At 40.5% G+C, this 26,693-nt stretch overlaps 1 protein-coding gene across 6 annotated transcripts in view; it reads right to left on the reverse strand.

The window, feature by feature from the left end:
• Positions 1 to 26,693, reverse strand: part of Tmem164 (transmembrane protein 164) — a 161,953-nt gene that overhangs the window by 22,240 nt on the left and 113,020 nt on the right. For all 6 annotated transcript variants that reach the window (XM_026396802.2, XM_026396801.2, XM_026396800.2 and 3 more), the window contains one exon: positions 12,680 to 12,758. In XM_026396802.2, coding sequence (XP_026252587.1) covers positions 12,680 to 12,758 — 79 coding nt within the window. The remainder of the gene's footprint in view (positions 1 to 12,679; positions 12,759 to 26,693) is intronic.

Genomic DNA, 26,693 nt, shown 5'->3' on the forward strand with positions numbered 1-26,693 from the left:
CCAAACCTGGGGCAGAGAAGAAAGGAAATTAAAGGAAAAGGGGAAAAGGGGACAGGGAGAAAGGAGGAGAAGACCCTTTCCATTGGTTCTGGAATATACATACGCCCTCATTCTTAACATCCTTAACTTCTCTATTGTTTACATTCCCACTTCTTCAAAGGTTTGATAACACTTCTCAGATCCCACATGGCTTCGGTGAAAATTTCTACTGCTTAAGCTTCCAGGACAACAAGATTCTCCTTTTATTACTCTGGATATTCCTGCAATATCCTCACATTCTTTTCTACTCATTGCAGATTGCTTTATCCAAGACTTTTTCTAAGTCCTATTTCCTCTCCACCCAATGGTTACCTCATGGACCCTAAGACTTACATCTGCTACTATCATATTGATGATGCCAAAGTTGGCCTCTAGTACATAGTCCCCTGAGCAGCTCTAGAATATTCCATCCTGCTGTCTCCTGCACATCTCAACCTGAATATCCCAGAAGTTCCTCGAAGTCAAGTAAAGTCATCCCCTACCCTGCTACAGACTGAATGCTTGTGTTCTCCAAAACTGCCAATGTGACAGCATAGAAGGTGGGTTTTTAGGAGTTGATCAGGTCACGATGGTGGAATCCACGTAAGTTGAATTAGCATCCTAATAAAGAGGTTCAAGGAAACCTATCTGTCCTTTGCACATGTAAGGATACAGTGAGAAGGTACCATCTATGAAGAACAGGCTGTCACTACTCAATGAATGTTCTAGTGTCTTGACATTGGACTTCCCAGCCTCCATAATTGTGAAAAATAAATTTCTGTTGTTTCTAAGCTATCTCATTTATGAGTTTTTGTTATAGCAGCCCAAGCCAACTAAGACACTCCCTAAAATACATACCTTTTTATACATATACTTCACATAGTAGGAATAAGAATTGTAATGCATGTAGGAATAAGAATTGTAATGCATTCTGATGTCATACATAAATAAAAAATAATAATTAAAAATTCTGAACTTCAGAAAAAAAATACATACCTTTTTTCTGTGTCCTCTCTGTTAGTGGCATTCTATCCCCACCCAGGTATCCAGGCCAAAATCCTAAAGGCCTCATAGACTTCACTAGTCCCCCTCAATTCCACAGCATCTCAGTTATAATAATCACTATTAATTTAATCGATGTTCATTGATTTAATTGAAATAATAATAAACATCCCATCTTGTCTATCTTCCTCTCCTGAAAAAATTAAAAAGATGTGAATACTGCCACCTAGTGGCGAAGCACAAACAATCCAGCTCTGGCAGTTCATACATTCAAGGCCAAAGGACAAAGAAAAAGGCACATTAAGAAAATGTGTTCTTGGGGGCTGGGGCTGTAGCTCAGTGGTAAAGTGCTTGCCTTGCATGTATGAGGCACTGGGTTTGATCCTCAGCACTACATAAAAAATAAATATACTGTCTGTTCATCTACAATGCAGTAAGGTCCTAAGTCTCAAAATTTAAAAAAAAGTAAAAAAAGGCTTGTGATATGGCTCAGTGCTTAAGTACTCCTGGGTTCAATCCCTGGTACCAAAAACAACAAAAGTCATTCTTTCCACAGTATGATTGACAGACTGCATGGGAGGCTTGGGGCCATCAGTGGCAGGGAGATGAGTGAGAAGACAAAGTAACCCAGTTAATAAGGACTGAAAATCTGGACTAAGACAAGGGAGTGGTGATGGAAAGGAATTTGCCAGCAATTTTGAGAAAGTGAATCATCAGTACCTCTGGCCTGATCACTGGAGGGGATGAAGCAGAGGAAGGGGTCTTGAGTGCTGTCTAGGTTTTTGGCTTTGGCACTACATGGAGAGGGAAGCCACTAGTCAACATAGGAAATGGAGGAGACGGAAGAAGAACAAGTTGGGAGAAGAAGTATGAAAATAAGAAGTCTGACTGTAGACATGTTACTTTTGAAGTACCTGTGGTGTCCCTCCAGCCTGCAGTAGCTCTATCCACCAGGCTCTATGGGGTAGGTAGGGCAAAGGAGTTTGAGGAGAAAGTGTCAGAGAAACAGTAGAACAAGGAAAAGGGGGTCTTGGAGCCTAAAGGAAAATTACCTCAGCACCATATACAAACAAAGATGTTGTGTCCGCTGAAAACTACAAAATAAATAAATAAATATATATATATATATATATATATATATATATATATATATATATATTTTTTAAAGAAAAAATATTTAAAAGGGCTGGGGATGTGGCTCAGTAGCTAAATGCCCCTAAGTTCAATCCCCAGTACTAAAAGGGGGAAAAAAAAAGTAATATAGTTATCAAAATCTCTTTTAAAAAAACAAATATATTTCTAAATTTTGAAGCAATGATGAATGTGAATTATTTTTCAAGATTAGCTGCAGTAACTATGTATAAAAGGAAAATATCTGTGATTTACATTCTCAACATGCTAGGTGCTGCAGATGTAACTATGGTGTGTTGTCAACATTCATAATTGAAGGAAATACTATCTTTCAGTTAGAGTTAATGCAGAGGAGATGTGATTTTCTCTTTCTCATTCAAGGTCATGAGCCCCAGGTGATGTACTCCTATAAAGCTACTAGACATGTGGGGATTAAATGAGATCAAGGTTTTGCATGTAAAACATTCATCCAATGCCTAGTGCACAGAATTTAGACAAAAAAAAGTTAGCTTGCAAGATATTTAATAGGATAGATATACAGTGCATGAACACATCCCTAAGCAGAGGAAGCTTCACTCATTCATTCAGCCCCTATAGAACAAGGACAAAGAAAATTTCCTATCCTCAAGGAGACCAGCACGCAAAGAGACAATTCTCTGCAGTGTGAGAAGGACAACAGCAGAAGGGACAGAAGCAGCTGCAAGGGGCTAGAGCAGAATAGTTTCTCAGAAGGCTTCTGAGAGAAAGGGACTGCTAAGATGAGTTTTGAGAAGTGAACACTTCCCAGGCCATGGCTGGGAAAGGGCTATGAAAATTGCACTTTAAGCTCAGGAAATCTCAAGGATTTGGGTATTATCAAAGTGAAGATTACAAGGAAAGAGTATAAAGAGGCGAGGTTGGAGAAGGGGTTAGAGGACAAATCACACAGCATGTTTAGTGCATTGGGGACTGACTGCACAAGACAGGAGCTTTGAGAGTTTCCAAACACGGAAGTGCTGTGATCCTACAGAAATAGCTTTGGAAGCTACAAGGATGGGACTTTAAGGAGGGTAGAGGATGCAGGATGGAATCTGGGAGACCACAGGCAGCCAATGCTATAATTGAGGGAAGAGATGACAACCAAGGCCTGCACAATGGTAGTGGCCCTAGAAACAGCAGGAAAAGGCCTAGTTTGAGAGACACTGAGGAAGTAAAAGGAAGACTTAGTGATTTCTCATAGAACAGACAGTAGGACCTTTTCCACAAGCAAATCTGTACTGGAGTATTCAATAAACAGTGTTGGGACAAACAGGAAGACATCCAGAAATAAAGTTGGATCTTTATCTCACACTATGTAACAGGATGAATTACAAGTGGGTAAAATATTAAAAGGTTAAAAAAAAGAAATTATAAATATGCCAGAAGAAAATATGGGACAAAGTAGACCCCCACCATTCACTGTTTCTCTTTTAATCGTCTCAATGATCTAGTCTGAAATATTAAATGAAAAAATCCAGAAATAAACAATTTAAAAGTATAAGTAAGTAAACAATTTATATGTTGTAAATTGTGCAACATTCTGAATACTATAATGAAATCTCATGCTATCCTGCCCAGGACATGAATCATCCCTTTGTCCAACATATCCATGCTGTATATTCTACCTACCCTTTAGTCATCTAGTAGCAATTTCAGTTATCAGACTGACTGTCCTGTTATCACATTGCTTGTGTCAAACTAACCGTTACAGAGTAGTAGTCCAATGCCATGTCACAATAACTGTATCATTCACCTAACTTCATGTTATCAGCTAAGCATCAAATCATCTCTCATGATCACAAACAGAAAAAGGATGAGTACAGTAAAATGATATTTTGAGAAAAGAGGCCACAGTCACAGAATTTTTAGTATAGGATATTGTTATAATTATTCTATTATTAGCTATTAATTATCTCTTGTGGTAGCTAATTTATAAATTAAAACTTTACCATAGATATGTATGCAAAGGAAAAAACACAGTAAGTGACTACTGAGGGGTCTTAGAAAATATCTCCCACAGATAAGATTGCTATGTGACTTTCTTATAACCTTGGAATAGGGAAGGGATAGTTAACTATGACTCAAAAGTCAAAAGCCATAAAAATAAAATCAATCCCCAGGACCATTAATCAATAAATAAATATGTACATACTGTAAACACATAAAAAGATCCAGGCATGATAGCACATGCCTCTAATTCCAGTGGCTGGGGTGACTGAGGCAGGAGGATCATAAGTTCAAAGCCAGCCTTAGCAATGTACCAAGGCCGTAAACAACTTAGTGAGACCCTATCTTTAAATAAGATATTTTTAAAAGGCTGGGGATGTAGCTCAGTGGTTAAGTGTCCCTGGGTTCAATTCCCAGTACAAAAAAAACAAAAACAAAAACTTCACTCAAAATAAGTTCAGAATAAAACTGAACTGATATACCATTTGTATAAACCATTCAATGGAAAATAAAACAAAAGTTTGGGAATGTCCTCTTTTAGTGAGGTTGTATTTAAAAAAAGCACACTTGTACATTACAAAAAGAGCATTTAAATTATTATAACACTTAGGAATTTGGATATATCCATCCAACATATGGATGCCTATACTCTTTGATGCACTTAGAGATTTTCCCAAATGATATATTTGCACAGATGCAAATGTCCTAGGTACAAGGTCCTACAATGCAGTGTTCATTATATTAGCAAAAGATGTAAACAATCTAAATGTACATCAATCAATAAATTATGCTACAGTGTTGTAGCCTCATATTATGATTTCAAGCTAGAACCCTAGAGCCATATTTCGGAGTTCAAACCCTGGATCTGCCATTGGATAAGCGTCAGTTTCTCATGTGCAAAAGGAAGACAGCAGAAACACCTACCTACCAGGGTTGTTGTGGGAATTAATACGTTAATGAAGGTGAAGAGTTTGAAATAATATCAGGCATGTGCCTGTGTTTTAGAAAGCTTCAGTATGGTGTATTCTGGCATCCACATAATAGAACACTACACTGCTGTGAAAAAGACAGAGGAAACTTCCCATGGAAGTAACAACAGCAGCAGCAGCAGGATGGCTGTACATATGCTATTTTTGAATTTTTTTTCTTAAGAAGGAGGTTAAGTAAAATATTTTAAAAATTTTACTTACACAGTTGTCCCCTAGTATCTTAGGGGATTGGTTCTAGGAACGCACATGGATACCAAAATCAGTGACGATCAAGTCTATGACATAAAATGGCAGTGTTTTGCATATAACCTATGCAAGACCTCCTGTATAATTTAAATCCTCTCTAGGTTATTTATAATAACTAATACTATGCAAGTGGTTGTTATACTATATCATTTAGGGAATAATGCCAAGAAAAGTTACCTGTACATGTATGGTAAAGATGTAATTTTTAAAAAAAATTGTCGTTGTAGATGGACAGAATACCTTTATTTTATTGGTTTATTTTTATGTGGTGCTAAGGATCGAACCCAGTGCCTCACACATGCTGGGCAAATGCTTTGCCACTGAGCTACAATCTCAGCTTATATAGATGTAATTTAAAAAAAAATAATTTCAATCTGAGATCAACTGAATGCAGATATAGAACATGTGGATTTGGGGTCAACTTTGTATACAAAAGGAAACTCTAGGAGGATATGCAAAAACAAAAATGGTGCTTAACTGTAGAGTTGCGGGAGAGATTCTGTGGATGGGGGGAAGAAAGGGTCAGAAGGACATGTTTCACAGTATTGCTTTGTGTATTTTAGTTTTGAACTAAAATTTGTAAATGAAATTGAATTTGCAAGAGAAGAATCAACTAGATCAGGCATGGTGATTCAGGAGGCTGAGTCGGGAAGATTGCAAGTTCAACACCAGTCTCAGCAACTTAGCAAGGCCCCAAGCCACTTAGTGACACCCTATCTCAAAAATTAAAAAAAAAAAACAAACAAACAGGGGGGCGGGGGATGTGGCTCAGTGGTAAAGCACCCCTATGTTAAAGCTCCAGCACCAAAAAACAAAAAAAAAAAGTAAAGAAAGAAAAGAATCAATTAGTACAATAAGGTAAATTCATGACCATTCTTAAAACTTTCACTGGCTTCCCATAGCTTTTAGAATCAAAACCAAACCTCTGACCTGGTTCACAATGACATTCATATCTGACCCTCCCTGCCCCTCAGGCCTAGTGTTACATCTCACCCTCTCTCTTGATGTCCCACTTGCCACAGTGCTATTGCACATGCCAGTTTGTCCACTTATATATCAAGGTTCACCTCCCCTAATTCTACATTTGCCTAGTAAATTCCCTCTCAACCTTTGGATCTCTGTTTAAATATCACTTCCTCAGGTAACTCTCCCCCAAGGCCCCAGATTAGTAAATTCAGCTTATTTTATTCCAAGCTGTCATAAAAGCATGTTCCTTACTTTCAAAGTACTCATCTTATTGTAACTGTGCATTCTGGTAATTGATTCCTATGATTTTCCCCAGTTAGCTTAAGATTATATGAGGGATAAGGTGGTGTCTGACTTTTGCTCATGAGAGACCTCTGGTGGCCAGTGCTGAGTATGGCAAAAGAAGTCTATATGAATGAAATCAATAAAGTCTAGATGAATGAACAAATGTGCACAGGGGGCAGAGATGATTCCCAGACTACAGCTAGGGTGACCGGGTGGTGCCACTTGGTAGGGAAGGGCTGGTGGGGAAGGTAATAAGCTGGTATAGACAGGTTGAGTGTGACATGTACTTGGTGTATTCAGGTGGAGATGCTGAGGAGACTAAATGAACCTGAATCTGCTAAGTCACGGCTATAGATACTGACATAGTGGTCATCACGATAAAGAACTATCACAATACAGACTGGCAGTTAAACCACAAAAGCACACAAGATCATGCTAGAGGACTCAAGGGAAAGGTAAGCCTAGAACAAAACTCCAGGGAGAGGAGCATTTCAGAGAAGTGTAGAAAAAGAACTTGTAAAGGGGACTTGGAAAAGCACGATCACTGGTCATTGAGGTAAGCAGGCCAAAAGAAAGAGGGACTTTGGAAGGTCTAAAAGCAAAATATCTCCAAAAGAATTAATCAATAATGTTCAACATAGCAGTTCAGTTGGATAAAGAATAGTTACTAGGTTTGGTCAGATGGATGTTATTTCTGTGACGACCCTGGCTGGGGAGCAGGGGCCAAAATGCAATGTTCTGAAGAACAAAAAGTAACAGAAAGTGGGCTCATCAATTGCAGACACCAGTGTCTTCCATAGTTACCAAATGTTGATGAGGTGATTTAAAGTAGTGAACAGATAAACACTTTATTTTTAATAGCTACATATCTAAAGTATATTAAAATAGTAAATCAAAGCCATGTCTCCATGAATATAATAAGGTTTCTCTTAAGGACATTTTATTTTGAAAAATTAATAAATTCAAGTGTATATATTACATATATAGTGATTTTATATATATTTTTTCTTTTTTTTACATGGAGAATGCAAAAATCATTGTGCTCAAATAGCTGAAGTTTGGGAAATACTGTCTGTGTTATTTTGAGAAAGACTAGAGAAACTTTATTGTTCAAAAAGTAGTAAAAGAAGTGTTGAAAATCCCAGAAAACAAATGATAAAATGAGGTTCCAGAGGAGGTGGGTGGGATGGGGAGTAACCACACAAGGGTATGGTCAGTGAAAGACAGGAAGAACATCACTTTTTCCAGGATGGAGAGAAGAACATAAGGATGGACATGGGAGGCTGTCTCTCCCTCTGGAGATAGCCTGCAATCTCCCTTGAATATATTTTCCTTGCTTTACCCCAAAAGTTTCTTGCTTTCAAGATGGCTATGTTCTCCTTTGCACCTTTATGATGGCTGGCATTCTCCCTGAGTGTGCAGTTCTTACTTTACCCCCAAAATGTCTATTCACTGGAATAGTCCACATTCTCCCTTAAATGTTTATCCAGTTTTTAAGGTAAATCTGTCTCTTAAAAACATAATGAGCAGACACAAGTAAAGAAGCTTATGGAAGTAAAGTATTGAGGAAATTCCCACCTGAAAAGCTCTACATCTCAGTCAGGTTGTGTGTGTGTGTGTGTGTGTGTGTGTGTGTGTGTGTGTGTGTGAATAGAAAGGACAGAAAATTTGAATATAGTATACAGGAAGCTTGGAGAAGATGGAAAGTTTACACATGACTTCTGAGGGCAATATATGGAGGAACTGACCAAAGGCAAAATAAGTGAATGGTGTTGAAAGCATACTTATAATAAGAACCATGAAATTTTAGTGATACTAATCAGAATGCTTGAGAGATTTTTTCTAGTAGGATAACAGTGAGCACACTGGAAAGGGATTGGACATTGGTCCCAGATGGAAGGGACAAGAAGGTAAGACATTTTTCAAGAATAGTGAGGGGAAAGTCATAGAGGTAGAAGCTTATTGGGAAGAAAAGAAGCTGAAAGAAGTAGAGATTTGAGTCAAAGAAAGGGTCCCAGCAGTGGTAGGGTTGTGGCTCAGTGGTACAATGCTCGCCTACCATGCATGAGGCACTGGATTCGATCCTCAGCACCACATAAATGCAAAATAAAGATATTGTGTCCACCTAAAACTAAAAAATAAATATTAAAAAATGTAAGGGCCCCAGCAGTTTGAGTTCAGAAAGAGAACTCTTAGGGGTAAATGAAGCCCAGGTGGCAGAAGAGAAAACATTATCAAAGTCACTACAATTTTGAAGCCCAAACATTGAGAAGCTAGGGGTAGGATCGAAGGTCTTTAATAGAAGTCTTTCAGCCTGCTGGTTATCCCTGTAATGGAAATATTGAGAATCACAGGCCACAGACTTCTGGGAATGTGAACGAAGTGACAAAGAGGATAGGTGGTAGTGCTGGCGAAATAAAGAGACAATGATAAAGGAGAAAGCATTTTCTCATAAAGAAAAAGAGAGATAATGATCTAGAAGAGACAAGGAGGAGCTGGGCAGGATGGGAGGCAGGGTAGAAAAAGCAGCCTCCATGAGAGGAAATGTCCAGAGAAAAATATGAAGGACTCTGATTTTGTGGAGAGCTACTGATAGAAATGGAGGGGGTTTCTAAGAAATATAGTTTGTTAATGAGCTTGATTCAATCACCCTACATTGTATATGTTGTGGTGTCACTGAACACTCTATATGTATATACAATTATAATCTGTCAATATCCAATAAGAAAATTATAAAAAAATAAACACTTTAACAAAACAGAGGGAAAAAATTAAATATAGTTCCAGAGAGCCAAAAGCAAAGAGATGTCAGGAAAGCGTACAGGGAAAAGAGGAAGAAAAAAACAGTGTGGACGAGAAAAGTCACGTGCACTATGGTGGTGCCTAACAACATGGGAATGAGGGAGGGATGGAATCCCCACTCAGCACTACCCATCCCCACCCCATATCACAGGGACAGACATTTTATGCTCAAGGAGGACTTTGCCTTTCAGAAAAATAGGGCTCCTACAATGTGAGGCATGTATAGGAAAGCTGTCTTACCATCCTAAGGATAAAAATGCCCAAACCATTTATTTCTGGAAAATTCTGACAGTCTTCTACAGAAAAGAAGCCTCAAAGTTTCAGCTTTATCGGTTTATAAGGAAATAATCTCCCCACCCCTCACTCCAGTTCCATTCCTCCTCCTTAAGGCCTTGAGTCCAAGCTTGGAACTAAAGGTAGAGCCAGCCCTAGAAAAAATTCAGATTTTTCTCTCCATGTTCATCATTTCTTAGTGAACAGCAGATGGTAGCAAAGAGCTGGGAAAGGTGATAAATCCTTAATATTGCTCTAGGGCAGCCAAATAGGTGATATGGCCCATCAAGTTCTAGAGGGTGTTGGATGCTCCAACCTAGGACCTGGAGTTAAAGATCATTACACCTGTCCTGCAAGCCAAATCCTCACTGAGCTAGGATGTCAAAGAGGTATCAGCAGTAAAACAGTGTATCATGTCTCCCATCATAGCCCTACTATTTCTTGCCTCACCAGTTAGGGACCTAGGCTACCAACAGGAAATGCTCTAAGATGACACAATTATATTCCCCAAAATGGTGAAGAGGGCCAGGTGTGGTGGCCCATGCCTGTAATCCCAGTGGATCAGGAAGCTGAAGCAGAAGGATGGTGACTTCAAAGCCAGCCTCAGCAAAAGCAAGGCAATAAGCAACTCAGTGAGACCCTGTCTCTAAATAAACTACAAAATAGGGCTGGAGATGTGGCTCAGTGGTCAAGTGCCTCTGAGTTCAATCCCCAGTACCCCCCAAAAAATGGTGAAGAAAAAGGGAAGGTGAACTAGGCTTTGGAAATGATCCTGCTCCCACACTACCCTCTGCAGTGCTTATTGGACTGTATGACAATTGTATACCTTCCCTAATAGACAGGGGTTCCTTCTGCAAAGACCATCTCTCTCTGGTTATCTGTGATTTCCTACTAAAAATGCCTGGCACATAGTAAATGTTCAAAAAATATGTATTCAGTGAATCAGGGCAAGAGGTAGGGGAGACTCCCAGCCTGATGTGGTTAGGACTGAGAAATTTAGCCTTTCAGACTTCATATTGTATGAGAAACACCCCTGGTCTGGGAAGGAATTTAGGCTGGGCTTTGAAACAGTTTATCTCTGAGACTGAACTATTATCCTGGCTCCATTGTTTATGGCTATGGGCATAGTGCTTAATGTTTCTAGGCCTTGATTTTCTCCTTCACAGAAGGTAGATTCTTCAACCAGCTGTTTGTGACAGGAAAATACACAAAACATAACTGTCACATGTATCTTGGTACCCAACAAGCACTCAATTAAAAGTAGTCACTGATCCAGGCATGGGGGTGTCCACCTGTAATTCCAGGTAGTCAGGAGGTTAAGACCAGAGGATCTTGAGTTTAAGGTCAACCTGGGCAATGTCTCAAAAATATTAGTCACTGATATTTTTTGGCCTTATTATTCCTGTTGCTACAGCTTCTTCTCAGGGCCAGGTATTGGGGGCAGGGTGGGGGATAGTCATTAGAAGTAGGAAGTAAATTGGAATTATGATTCAGAATCTGTACTTCCTCAGCTCAGTTCCCTCAAATAGCATAGCACCAGAACCAACAGAAAGTTACAGAAGAGTCAGCCCAGTCTAGAGGGCATAGCTTCCCGATTGTTTTTTTGGAGGGAGGTGGGATGGCTAATTGGTATTTTCCATGTCAACCAGTCTAGCTCCACTGACAATTTTTTTATGTTTCCCTCAGAGTAAAAAGAGGTTTAACTAATAGCCATAAGGATTTGGGTATAATTCCTACCACACAAATCAGAAGCCAGGAACAATGAGGATAGGGTCTGGTGTCCTGGTTCCACTCAAAATCAGTTTATCTCTGAGACTTGTCTATTATCTGGAGTCCGTTGCCTGTGTAACAGAGGACAGAACTGACTAATAACACAACTTCAGACCTCCCTTAAAGCTAACTAAATGTAACTAAATGAAAGTGTTCTTTGGCAGTGTGAGACCCCAAGTGGCTACACAGTGTAAAAGCAGCCTCAAAGAAGATTTAGACAAATGTATAGAAAGGAGGCCTAATTGATAGGAACCAGGGGATAGGTGACCAATTTCTTGACTACCAACAAGCAAGAGAATCCAGAAGAACTTCCAGACCACCCTCCAGTGAAGTGAAGGGCCCAAATGGCCTCATGCCATTTTTAGTGCAATAGAAATAAAATTCTTGCTGCCTGGGCTGAGGTATAGAGGGTGGGTCTTCCAGAAAAGTCCCAGCAATCAAGATAGAGAGACTAGTCACTAAGTCTAAAAGACAATGTCTCCCAGTTATAGGGCCTTTCAGGAAGGGAAGAATGCCAAGAAAGATCAGCTTGACCACAAAGGCCCAGGAACTCCTCTTTCCTTTTGTCAACTACACAGTGGAGAGAAGGGAGCATTTAAGGGGCAATGTGAACATAAATAGATCAGGTTCTTTTGTACAAGACTGTCTCTACCAGGTGGGCAGACTCGTTCTCTTGACCAAATGAAAAGTTCGCAATGGTTTTACATGAAGAATTACATGAAGGATTCTGTTAGTTCACCTGCCTCTTCCCTCAGTGCCATAATCCCCCAGGCCCTTGAGGCCTAATCCCTTTCAGTATCTTCTTGGGTTCTGAGAGGATGGATGCAATGAGCAAGAACATAAAGGTCCAAGTGCTCCATTTTGTCCTTGCTATACTTGACACTGAGGCAGGGGGCAGACACAAGCACAAGAAAGGGACAAAGTGTAGGGGACACCATGCAAATCCAAGGCCACTGCCAAGAGCCCAAAGCCTAGGCCCTATGACAGGCAGTTAGCAGCGCCATGCTCAACCCACAAAAGATGTTTCTGAAAAGCCTCCAGATGCTTTGCAGGCCTCATCCATGCCCAACTCCCCAGTCCCCAGTGTCTACCATTAAACATGCTGAAGAAACCCAGCCAAGCAGCAGCTCAAGACGCTGGTAGACCCCCAAGAAATAGCTGACTCCTCCAAATCCAAACAGAGTGAGAGGCAAGGTGTGGGGTGACATAGGGATGTTATGTGCTGGCCTTACCTCCTTTCCAAAGCAGGTAGATGGGCACCACGTAGAGCATGACATGCTGAATGTAGTAAATCTCCAATTCAAAGGGAAGCTACGAAGACAAGATGGAGAGAGGCATTTCAGAGAAGGAAGCACTTATTTCAGGAGATTCTGAACTTGAACGCCCTTGCTCTTCAGGATCCACATTTTAGCAGACCCAGGCATTTCATCAATTCACCTCTTTTTTCACAATTAAAAAGAAAAAAGATGAATATACTCCTGACCTAGAACAGAATCTTCCAAGGTGTATTTTACTGAGATGATACTTGAAAAAATACTTTACTAAAAAAAAGTTTGGTTAAAAATTTAATAAAGGTTGCATATAACATATTCCCTTGGAGAGTCATCATGCATGGTATTGGTACATTAAGGATTTGAGTGGACTCTACAGTTAAGAATCCTACTTAATATTTTTTTTTTCTCCCAAGTTTCTTAAATGTATTTAGGAAGTGACTTAAAAAATAGAACACTTAGGATTCTGCAGAATATACTTGGAGAAACACAACCTTATGTCATTTCCTACTCCTGGCAAGTAGATGGTAAACTATTTGACATGTAGAACTATTTGACATGTAGAACGTATGAAGGAGGATTTATTATCCTCATTTTCCAAATTGAAAAAAAAGTGATTACTAAATCTGGTCAAGTCTAGATCCAAAAATAACAAGTTTCCACATAGGATACTTGGGTGTCAGTCAGGGCTTGACCTATCATTTTTATTATTTTTTAGTTGTAGATGAACACAATTCCTTCATTTTTTTTAAATTTTTCATATGGTGCAGAGGATTGAACCCAGTGCCTCACACGTGCTAGACAAGTGCTCTACCACTGAACCACAACCCCAGCCCTATTCTTGACTGAAGACCAGCCAGCAGGGCCAATTCTGGCATAGTAAGCCATAAGAACTTCCCTTCTCTCTTGACATATAACATATCCACTTATTCACCCTTTTCCCAATCCCCCTCAAAATGGAAGCTATGGATTACCAAAGTCGAGTATAGTTTCAACCTGGCATGGGGATACTGCTGTTGAGCTTGGCAACAGGCAGAAAATGGAAACAGCTGGGTGGCTAACTTAATTTGGGGGAGAAAAAGAACTTCAGCAGCTGGCAAGAGGCCTTACCTATAGGGCATACTAACATGTGCATGCATGTGCAAATGGATAAACACTGATCTCAAGGGCAGCTCAGAGAGACAAGGACACCCAAGGGAAGGTTTCAGCTGCCTCCCTGTTCCCTACAGAGCAAGCACATAATCAAGAATTGTGCTAATGAAAGAAGGCAGTTATAGGCCCCCCAGGCACAGGAGCACAAGTCTACTGTGTGCCAAGGGCTAAAACCAAAAGATGGCTGCTGAGAGCCATAGCTAAGTAAGAATGACGCATGGCAATTTCCTTGTCAGCTTACCCCATGTTGCTTAGAGGGAGGACTCTCCATTGTGGAAATGGGCTTGCCTTGGACCCAGGTCATTTGCAGTGACATTGCACGAAAGGTGACCTTGCTCAAGGAACAGGGCGGATCCAGGTTTAGGGGGATCCAGGTTTAGGGCGATTGGGGTTTAGGGCGACCCCCGATCCGGGTTTAGGGCGGTTCCAGGTTTAAGGTGTATCCTGCTGCCTCCAGGCGCCCGCTCCTTGAGTTCCCGTTGAGTTCTTGGGGGATTCAGAGAGTATTTTGGGATGCAGAGCCCGGTGGAGGTAGTGGATTTTCCCCAGAACGTGCGTGTAGAGTGCCGGTGACAGTTCGGGAATAAAGAATTGCTGTTTGAATCTACAAGGTGTGAGTGGCTCGTGATTTTGTGCCCAGCCAGACTGCGGCAGATGGCAAAGCTCCCAGAATGGGAGCTAGGACAACTGTAGACCCTGGGCACGAACAGCGGCTCTAGCTCTTGACAATCCATATCAAAGGAGAATCTCCAGAGACCTAGATGATGCTAAACTATTACTTTATGTTCACAGAGATGAATATAAAAACCCAGAAATGGAGATAAGGTTCCAAGTGTCTCTGGGGAAGATGCTGGAATGGGTTATGGGATCTGAAATTGGGCATTACTAGCACATGGTAGGTCTGGAGGCCTAAAAGGCCCATATTTGGCCTTCAATGTGGTCGGGATGACCCTACTATTTTATGTGAGTATGGCCATATACTTTTCTTTTTTCCATATTTTTATTGGTGCATTATGATTATACATTGTAGATTATTGTTATACATTCATACATGTACACTGCTTCAAATGTGTTCACATTCATGAGCTACTCGGTCTCTCTGTATTCGACACATAAGGAGCATAAGGTACAAAAAGGTTAATTGACTCTTTGCTGAGATCACCCAGAAAATAGTCAAGGAGGAAAAAGTCTTAGGAAGGCTCAACTCTCTGGCTATAAACCAGAACCCTGACCTCTCCCTGAAATGGGCTTGAAGTCAGGTTGCTGTCCCATTGCAGCAGAAGAGAACCATACCAAGGGCCTGTGGCCAATAGTCCCAGCACACTGTCAAGCAGTCCCCCTACTGACATCTCCAATTCCAGTGGCCAATTACTCATCTGAACTAAAAATGGTTGCCTCCCTATCTTTCCCTTAAAGCCCCCTAGAAAGCAAAGCGCCCACGTGCATGTCCAGGGACACAGTTAAGTGCTATGCTTCTAATTCTAAGCAAGGACTTTGGAGTCTGTCAAATTTGTGTTCTAGACTTGGTTCTGGTACTTATCAGTCCTGTGGCCCAGGACAAGTCATACAACCTTTCTGCCCTGGCTTTGGTATCAGTAAAATGGAAGTTATTATGCTGTCACAAAACTAGTGTACAATATTTTAAAATGTTTACGAATATAACAAACACTTATACATTTTATGTGTTAGGAACTCTTTGTAAACCATTAATTTAAACTAATCACTATAACAATTGCACTGTTCCCATTATCTCCATTTTAGAGATGTTAAACTGAGGCATGGAGAATTTATATAACATACTGAAGAGCATACAACTCATTTGGTGACACAGCCAGGATTCAAATTCAAGCAGTCTACTCTAGAATTCATAGTTTTAGCCAGTATAAGGTCCGTCCTCCCTTGATACCTGTGGGGAATTGGTTCCAGGACCCCCATAGACACCAAGATCTGCAAATGTTCAAGTCCCTTGCATAAAATGGCATAGTATTAGCATATAACCTACATATATTCTCCTCTATGCTTTAAATCATCTGTAGTTTACTGATAACACCTAATACAATAATAAGTTATGTAAAGGTTATGTAAATAACCATTATCCTGTATTGGTTAGGGACTAATGACAACAACAACAGTCTGTACTTGTTCTTTACAGATGCCATTTTTCAAATATCCTCAATCCATGGCTGGTTAAATATATGGATAGGGAATCTGTGGGTATGGGGATGCTCCATGGCTATGAGAGGCCAATTGTACTCTGCTCCTCCTGTTTGCTCCCTCACAAAAGTCTGACACATAGGTGGGGTTAGATGGGGAAGAGCCACTGTTACTATAACCAGAGTGGTAACAGCAGTATAAGAGCATGTCTTTCCCTGTTCCTCCACATGGTAAGTGGGCCCAGCACCTCCCTATTCAAATGATTGAACAGCCTGCTCTACCTACTGTTGTCCCAGCACCACATCATGCAATGGCCAAGCTTATCCTGGAACAGAGGCCTCATAGCTGCTAAGCCTCTTGTCACTGACCCACTGCACCTCTGTAGTCACCTTGGCCAGAGACCTCAATGAGGGTTGTCTAGAGAGTGTCCCCATGAGAGTTTCCTTCCTCTGATGGCTGCCTCACTCCTATTCCAAGAGTTCCCTACCTTGGGAGCAGGAAGCACAAAGTGTGTTTAACTCAGTACAAGTGGCACTGGCAACCAGGGCCAGGGTCTGGAAAGAGAAAATAGTAAAAGAAGTAGTGTGGGGAAAGAGGAAGAGGAAAAAGGAAGGATCTGAAAGAGAAGAGACAAAAGGGAGCTGGAGAACCAATCACTTGACATTTAATAGCTAATTAAGTACTTATATTATGTACCATGTACTGTGCTAACTACATTTATATATACTTTCCTGTGGAGTGGGGACAATGATCATCCACATTTTACAGATGAGGAAAGTAAGGCATAGAGAAGTCAAAGAATGCCCCTCAAAGAAGCATTAGACATGGAGGATGAGGGCAAAGGGCACTGAGTAGTAGATACTGAGTGTAGGCTGAGTTCCAGGAACTTTCTCAAAGAGTCTCCCCAACCTTCTTTTCCCCATTTTATGAACAATATAAGTGAAATGCCACACTTTCTTCAGAAGAATTTCATTTAATTCAGTTAATTCATTTCTAGCCTAAAGATCTTGTACTTAAGAACTCTAAATGTCCACAGCCTGATTCTTTTTCAGCTGGAGGAATCCCAAGGCTACATCTGACATGGATGCAATTCAAAGTCAAAAGAAATAAAAAATATTTTAAGCTATACAGACCATTAACTTCTTTTTCATATCCAAGTCAACATGTTTTTTAGAACTGAAATTACAAAGTGGTAAACTTAACCAGACCTCTGGAGTCAGACTGCCTGAAACATCAGATACATGGACCCTGTCTGTGGCAAGATCCCCACCCTGCTTCTTCCCACCTCCCAACCTGGACTGGACAGTGACATGCACCAACATCCTCTGCCATGAAGACTACCAATCTCACTGTCCTACATCCTGTTTATTTCAGCCACCAAAAGTAGCCCAAGATTCCCAGGTTACCCTCCCCAACACCTGAACTCAAATCCCTGTATGGCTCTGTACATATCCTAGTCTGTCCTATCATCCACCCCCTCTTCCAGTACTTGAAATCCTTCTATTTTCTTGAGCTCCTAGCTCTCGCTAGCAAAATTTCCTATACCTCAGACTTTTCTGTGAATAGCCCATTTACCATTTTGCTTTACCAAAAACTTAGCCCTGCTCTAAGACACTATTATCCCAATAGCCCTCTTGAGTAGTGGGTGTTTTTCCTCTAATACCTCCTTCTGCTACTTGACCAGGAGGGCACCTCTCTGCTTCTCACTGTAGCTTCTAAATTTTCTTTGCCTTTTTGTTAACCACTCCTCTGAAATGAAACTACAGTACCCACCACTCCTTCCTGTTGAAATCACATATGGCCCCCTCCACAGTCCTCAAAGACTTTGTCTCTTGCCTCCCAGTCACTGCTTTCCTAACAGTCCCTGTTCAAAATCCCTGTGTTTTCAATATTTAGTAATGCCCTGGCTTCTCCTTGCATTTCCTTTCACTCAACCCAAGATCTCCTCTCCCCATGTTGCCTCACCCTTGTTCCCTTAGTCACACCTGTCATTATTAATACCTGTGACTCCTCTGTAATGCACCTTACTCTCCACTGTCCAACTCCTCCTCCTCATACCCCAGCTGATACTTTTTCAACTTCACCAGGACCTCAAGTCTGTTGATCCTGCCGCCTCTTGACTGCCTCCCCCATCAACCTCATGTCCCCATTTCTATATTCATCCAGCACCAAGTTTAAGGTCCTGCAGCACTTCATTCTGTACATTTACAAACTCTCCTGACATTCTCTCTCCCTTTTCCTTGCTTGCCTTGCAAAACTGCATTCCTGGTTAAACCCACTGTCTTCCTTTACATCTCTATATGTCTGCAAGCAAGCATGACTGGAGAAAAATATGAATAAATCCACACTGTTAACTCTTTAAATTCACCACAGCAAACTTTGAGCAGACTCCTAATGTTGCCCTATAATCCAACAATGTTTTAAGGCTATTCATTCTCCTTTCTCATAAGCAACTATTTCACACCTTCTCCCATTTGCTTCAAACCTTCCCCATCCTTGCCTATTTCACAGGGTGATGGGGGAGGGTTGTAGGACATGGGCTCCCACCTCCATGTCTCCCTCCTCCCTGCATCCATGCTCACAGCTGCCTGTTCCCCTGACTCTATGTAGGAAGCCCTATGCTGCTGGCTAAAGAATGCTATCTTCCATCTAAAGAAACAAAAACTCTTGACCCTACTTTCTGCCACAGCTAATACCTCCAGTTCTCTGCTTTCCTTCATACTTTAGAGGAAATCTCCTCAAAAGACTTGTGTCTAACTCAGAACCCTTGGTAGCTCTCCTCTGAAATATTCTTCTACCCAAATTCTTCCAAATTTTCACTCCCATAATTTTACCCAAATTGTTCTGGTGAGGTTACCTACAAGTTCCATTTGGCTAATTCCAACGGGCAACACACACATGTGGTGTCTTTGCATGAACTATAAGTAGGTGCCTTTTTACTGCCAAGACTCAAATCATGCCAGTGTGTCAGAGAGATCTGGGGCCCAATCACCCTTGTATGCAGTTGACAACCTGTATAACTGGATATGCCAGTCATGGTCAGTTTCCAAGCCTCATTTTTCTCAATTAACTAAGCAGCATTTGATAGAGTTGATGATTCATTCACCTTTAAAACACTTCCAGTACTAGGCTACTACATAGCACAGATCTTTTCCTTTATTCTTTCCCTATCTCAAAGGCTTTCATTCTCAAACTCCTTTGCTGGATCTTCTTTACGTCCCTCATCTCTAAATATTACAAAGCCCCAGAACTAATTCTTTGGCTCTCTTCTCTTTTAGGTAATCTTATCCAAATTCTTAGTTCTAACTCACAAATAAATCTGTCCAGCATAGAGTCAGGCTGCTAAGATTGAAATTCTAGCTTCATTTTCTTGCTATGTAACTTTTGGCAAATCACTTAATCTTGCTGAGTATCAGTTGGCTCATCTGTAAAATGGGGATGATAATAGTATATACCTCATCAGTTTCTGGTGAAATTAGGTGAGATAATGCATATAGAGTTCTTGGTCCAGTGCTGACATATAATGGACTCAATAAACATTAGTTGTTACAATCATTATCCTCTCCTTTCACATTAATTCTGCCAGTAACTAGTAAAGCTGGAATTTCAATCCCAGTCAGCAAGACTTAATACCAGGTCTCTCTGGGCCTAAAGTTGGAGTTTTATTTCATCATTCTGCCCTAGCAAGAGCCTCTAGTATGGCTCAGATTGGTGGCACACACCTGTGATTCCAGCAATTTGGAAGAGCGAGGCAAGAGGATCACAAGTTTGAGACCAACCTGGACAATTTAATAAGACTTTTTCTCAAAATAAAAGTAAAAAGGACTGGGGATGTATCTCAGTGGTAGAGCACCCCTGGATTCAATTCCCTGTACCAGGGAGAAAAGGAGCTTCTAAGCAAGAGATAGTGGCACTTGGGCCTGCCCCACAAGCCCTAAGTCACAAATCTGTATATTTGGCAGGTATTTAGGCTTCCAGTCCATTTTTTGACCCATCTCTAGGGCATCTTCTTTGCTTCTCAAAGAAACATCAATACTTCTCACTTAGGATGGTCCTATCCTCATTCTCATCAAATAACCAAGGAACACTTACTGAGGCACTAGTGGGTGGTAGGTAACATGGTTACTCTTGCAATGTGGTAATGATGAAGGCATCTTGTATGATAGTTTCCTGGCTCCCATAAGAGCTGCCTTGTAAGACTCCACAGTGCAATTGAGAAGACCAATAGATAAGAAATTAATATCAGTGCAGCAAAAGATTATGAGAACTCTTTAGATGAAGTGTTGGCTTGGGTTCTAGTTTTGTTTCAAAGCAAAGGAAAGGCATGCATATAGTGTGCAGTTGCAGAGAGCTCCCGATGGTAAATGGCTACAGGGGATATTACTATAGGCAGGGAGACCAGTTAGAAACTAGTGATGGGAATGTTTAAATAAAGCCTATGGCAGAGGAAGTGAGAAAAGAGAGAATGGGTAGATTTGGGAGAAGTTCAGGAAGCTGAATCACCAGGAGTAGTGAACGGAATGGATAGAGAGTTATACAGAAAAAGAAAGGTAAAGACCAAAAGATGATTCTCATGATGATGGCTTAGGTGATTGTTAGGATGTTGGGGTTTCTTCCTAACTTGGGACCTACAGTCAAAGATACAGACTGGAGAAGGTTAGGTACAAGAAAAGACGCTGGGACCATGCTGAATTTGTGGTGCTTCTAGGACAGCCTGGCACAGATGCTCATAAATCAGTGGAAATGTGGGCCTGGATGGCAACAAAGCTAGCAAGGATAAGAGATGAAAGTGAGGCAAATGAAACACATATATAACTGTATGTTACAAAACAGACACATACTGATGTACATCAGAAAACATAAACATGTCAGTTTAAAAGGATGAGGTTTGGAAATGCTGATATTTTCTTCAAATATGCTAATGGAACACCTTATGCACTCCACTTTTCAGACCCTGGTCCTCTATAGTCTTTTGAGGAGGAAGTGGGTAGAGAGATAAAGAAGTCATAATTTAAAAAGTAGTGACAATACAGAGAAATAATTGTTAAGAATCGGAGAAATATGCTGGGCACGGTGGTGCATGCCTATAATCCCAGTGGCTTGGGAGGCTGAGGCAGGAGGATCACAAGTTCAAAGTCAGCCTCAGCAACTTAGAGAGACTGTGTCTCAAAATAAAAAAAAAAAAATAAGAAAGAGCTGGGGATGTGGCTCAGTAGTTAATTGCCCTGGGTTAAATCCCTAGTATCAAAAAGAGAAAAAAAAGAACAGGAGAAATTTGAACATAATTTATAGACTGAGGGAAAGAGCAAGTAGATGGGGAGAGAGTGAAGAAGCAAGAGAAGTAGGATGTCATTAGAAGGCAAGAGGAATGGAAGCAGGCAAGAGGGGACGGAACCTGAAACACAAATGGAAGGGTTAGCCTTGGGCTCCCTGGAGATAAGGAGGGAAGAATAGGCTGAGGTGAGATCATCTGTATGAAGGAGGGGTTCATGGTATAAGTCGAGGGAGCTCTCATCATATACCCCAGGAGACTTGCCATTACCAGAAGTGCCCATGGCTAATGATAAGTGAGGGTATACAGTTGCATAGAGAGGACACTGGTCTCAGCTTAGCCCCAGACTACAGTCAGGGAGTCAAAAAATACAATCCATTTCCCTTAGAGGAGAAAGAATACCACCCATGGTTTTAACTGTTCTTGTTGTTGTTCATTCCAATAAAGTTTGGCTTTGGAACAGTTTATCTTCATTAACTAACCACATTCTTAAACTGTGGTTTCTTAGGGCCACAAACTCCCTGGGACTAAATCTTAGAGGATCCACAAAAGGAATACCCACAACCTAAATGACCATCACTATAGGACTAGTTAAATAAACCTCCATACATTCATAGAACAGAATACCATGTCGCCATTAAAAACAACACAGTACCAACAGGAAATATTCTGGCAAATACAGAATGTGGGGCATTCTTCAAAACAACTATACAAATAATTCACCAAAACTTCAATATCCTGGATGTGGTGGTGCATGTCTATGATCCCAAGGACTCAGGAGGCTAAGGTAAGAGGATTGCAAGTTCAAAGCTATCCTCAGCAACTTAGCAAGGCCCTAAGTAGCTCAGTGAGACCCTGTCTCTAAATAAAACACAAAACAGGGCTGGGGATGTGCCTCAGTGGTCAAGCACCTCTGGGTTCAATCCCCAGTTAAAAAAAAAAAAAAGCAAAAACCCTTCAATATCGTGAATGAAGAAGGAAAGGGGAACTAGACAGTCAAAGCAACACTTGAAACTTAACCAGATCATGATTTGGTGGGGGGGGGGGGAAAGGGTACATAAAGAAGTTTTGGGGACAATTGAGGAAATCTGAATATAAATAAAATAGATGATATAACATAATTCATTGATTTTTTCCTAAAGGGTGAGAATAGTATGGTTTACACAAAAGAATGTCCTTATTTTTAGGAACTATAGGCTGAAGTGGGTAGAACTAAACTTTTAACATATCTATAGCTTTCACTGCAATAATTTAGGAAACTTAACAGAGATCTGCTTAGTAAGAGAATGTGAAAAGACATTTAACAATTTTTAATCCATCTGGAGGTTATACTGTGCATTCTAATATTTCCACTTTTAGTATGTTTGAATATTTGTATAATAAAATGTTGGGAACATTTCAAATTTAAATAGCACAATCTATATGAACTAATTATGACAAAACCTTAACATTTACTACATGGCAATAAAAACAAGGTACATAATTTTTGGAGAACAATTTGCCAGTACTTATCAACATTTGTGAATGCTCATTCACTTTAACATAACAATTTCACTTCTAGGAATTTCATTAGAACAAAATGTTCACTGCAGCATTATTTGTGAACAAAAAAATAATAAAGTGTCCTGACTGTTCATCAGTGGGAGAGTCATCAAAAAACACTCTAGCTGAGCATGGTGGCATACACCTGTAATCCCAGCAGCTAGGGAGGCTGAGGCAAGAGGATGTCAAGTTCAAAGCCAGCCTCAGCAACTTAGCGAGACCCTATCTCAAAATAAAAAATAAAAATGACTCAGTGCCCTTGGGTTCAATTCCCAGTACCAAAAAATAAGACACAGCGTAGAAGATGAACCACTTGACTTTTCAAAAGGAGATACTACCATTTCTGGGTAAAAGAGAACAACTCTATACTGCATAAAGCACAATTCTCTTTGTAAGAGAAAAAGGACTTCGTTTGCATACTTTTAGATGAACGTAGATGCATAGGAAAAGAACTGAGGTGTGATTTGCCAAAACTGGGGAGAGGAAGAGGATTGTCAAGAGGTTGAAAAAGGGAAGAGGAAACATTTATGTTGGAATTCATACCCTTTTACAGCTAGATTTTTGCAACAAATGAATGTGTGCATTTATTAATCTGAAAGGATAAAAGAAACTAAAGTTAAAATGTAAAGGACCAGGTATTGTTAAGTTTCTAAGCTACACTCAAAGCCTGAAACTCCTGTAGCTGTTAAGACAATTCCCGGGACTGCCCATTAGATATGTCTAGGAATCTCCCCTGACCACTTAGTTGCTTAACAACTTGGACCCAATGCAGCTCAGCACGTATGCACCCAGGGGCCTAAACCAATCAGTTTGAATGTATACCCCGCTTTAGGACTGACCTATCGCCCCCGCCCGACCTGTTCCCGCCAATGAATGTACTAATCATGTTTGAGAGTTGTTGTTCAATTTTCCCGTGCCTCATGATGATTTGCTCTGATGTATGCAAAGCCCCCGCCCTCCCCAAAAAGTGTACTTAAGCACTGCTTAACCCCTGCTCGGGGCTCTTGGCCGCTCTCCCTTCTTGAGTGAGCACAGAGCCCCAGCGCGCTGGATCTGCAACAAACCCCCTTTTGCTGTTGCATGAGTCGGTCTCTTGGTGGTCTCTTCCTCCGTCGTTTGCCGGTCCCTTACAAATCATGTGCTAAAAATATTTTAAAAGATTGAAAAAAATCCAAAGAGGAATATATTACACTGCTAACAGCAATTACCTATCATCTGGGCAGTAGAAGAAGTAAATTTCATGTTAGATTCTTTTATCTCTATATTATAGAAATCTTTAAAACAAGGGGATACATTAAGCTATTAGTGAAAAATAGTGCTAATTTGTTCTTGTTTTTTAGAATTTCCTTTCTTAGAGTATCTGAACATATTAAGAAAGTAATATGTAAAAAGGGTCCATAGACCCCCAAATCCCATAATCTCACTGTATCTGCCCTAATGATACATATGTACCCCTCCAGTCAGGATAAACACCCACAGCCCTCCCTATAAGGCATATAGTATTCTACCTAATTCCATCCCATGATGTGGTGGGGCCACTGGTCTTTCCATTTGGAGAAAACCCTATCAGGGCTACTCTGGTCTTCCTCCCTGTGCACAGTGCCCTTGGGAGAGTGAGGAGCAGAGTTATGACTATATGTTGTCTGGCCCCTAACATCAAACAAAATATTTTGAGCCCATGAAAAATGTCATTTGCTCTTGTGGCACAGCTATTTGGGCAAGCACACTTCCTGATGTAAAAGGTGTAGCTGCCCAGTCCTGCCTGCCTGGTTCAGACAAGCCCACAGAACTGTATGGAATGGCAATTTCAGGTCTATCAGCCAAGATGTTCTGTAAGGCTGTTTCTTTTCTCTTCCCTTCTCTTCTAGGGATGCTAGGGATTGAACCCAGGGCCTCATACACACTAGGCAAGCACTGTACCTCTGAGCTATATCTACAACCCTTAGTTCTTTTTTTTTTTTTTTTTAACCAGGATGAAATGAAACCTCCTAGGTCTTCTCCCACCTTTAACTGACTTAGTAGTTGCTGTCTGTCCTGGGGAAACCACCAAGTACTATTCTTAGATATTGTTGCTAGTTATCAAACAGTCATTTCTGGAAAGGCAGGGAAAGAAGCACTAGTGTTTTAATAATAATGCTTAATAATAATAGTAATAATAATAGGAATGACAGTTAATATTTGATTGTTCCTAGGGAATATATCACACCTAACTGCTACATTTTTTCCTGAGTTTTAATGATAAAGGAGGGTGATTAACATAATGATGGTAATAATGACTAATACTTAGAGACTCTAATGGGATGAATTGTCTATCCCCAAATTCAGTCTTGGTACTAATGCCCAATACTTCAGAATGTGACTGCATTTGGAGACAGGGCCTTGAAAGAGGTAAAGGTAAAAATGAAGTTATATTGGTAGTCCCTAATTCAATGTGACCAGTGACCTTAAATGAAAAATAGTTTAGGATACAGAGAGATACCTGAAAAGCCATATGAAGACACTAGAAGAAGGCTATTGACGAGAGAGAGAGACTCTGAGAAGAAACCCACCCTGAAAACATCTTGATCTTAGACTTCTTCTTCCAAAACTGAGAATAAATTTCTCTACATTAAGCCACCCAGTCTGTAGTAAGGTGTTTGTTACGGTAGTGCTAGCAAACTAATATACTGACCTATTGTGCTTTACAACCAGTAGCTTTTTTTTTTTTTTTTTGTATCTAGGGATTGAATTCAGGGGTGTTTTACCACTGAGCTACATCCCCAACCCTTTTATTTATTTTATTTTTGTGGTGCTGGGGATTCAGCTCAGGGCCTTGTGAATGCGAGACAAGCACTCTCTACCAACTGAGCTATATCCCCAGCCTCCAACCCTTTTATTTTCTATTTTGAGACCAGGTCTTGCTAAGTTGATAAGGCTGGCCTCAAATTTGTGATCTTCCTGCCAACCAAATCTCTAGATTATAGGTGTAGGCCACTGAGACTGGCAGGTATAAGGCTGGCCTCAAACTTGTGATCCTCCTGCCAACCAAATCTCTAGATTATAGGTGTAGGCCACTGAGACTGGCAGGTAGTTCCTTTTTGTTACTCTCAGTTTTTTTTACAGTTTTTTATTAGATTTTTTTTTGGAGGGGTGGGTACCGGGGATTGAACTCAGGGGCACTCAACCACTGAGCCACATCCCCAGCCCCTTTTTGCATTTCATTTAGAGACAGGGATCCCCGAGTTGCTTAGTGCCTCATTTTGCTGAGGCTGGCTTTGAACTCATGATCTTCCTGCCTCAGCCTCCGGAGCCACTGAGATTACAGGCATGATCCATTGGGATTACAGGTATGCGTCACTGCACCCAGCTGTTACTCTCAATTTTAAGATAAGGGACTCAAGACACAGAGAAGTTTTTTGTTTGTCTGTTTTGTTGTAACAAAATCCTGGAAATAGCCAAATGCCCAAAGAAGAATAGAGAAAAACATCACAGCCTATTTACAAGATAGAATGTTACACGACAGTGAAAATGTAACTAGAATTCTATGCATTAGATACTAGGAATGAATCATAGTAATCTAATATTGCATAGAATAAGAAAGTCCCAGAAGATAACATACAAATAGGACCCTTTTTATAAGGATCAACAAACAATTAAAACTAAATAATATCTTATTTAGGACTCTATGTATCCATATCTATATATCTGTGCATATGAAACAAAACTCTATTTTATGAAAAAGCAAAGGAGTAATAGCCAAAATTCAGAGTAGCAGTTCTCTTGGGGTAGGTAGGGAAGGATTGGGAAGCAGCAAATAGGCAGATATGTTATGATCTAAGGGACTAGTTCTTAGGTTGGGTTCAGTCGTTTGTTATT

Source organism: Urocitellus parryii, chromosome X, assembly GCF_045843805.1.
Source record: "Urocitellus parryii isolate mUroPar1 chromosome X, mUroPar1.hap1, whole genome shotgun sequence".
In the NCBI taxonomy this organism is placed as follows: domain Eukaryota; kingdom Metazoa; phylum Chordata; class Mammalia; order Rodentia; family Sciuridae; genus Urocitellus; species Urocitellus parryii.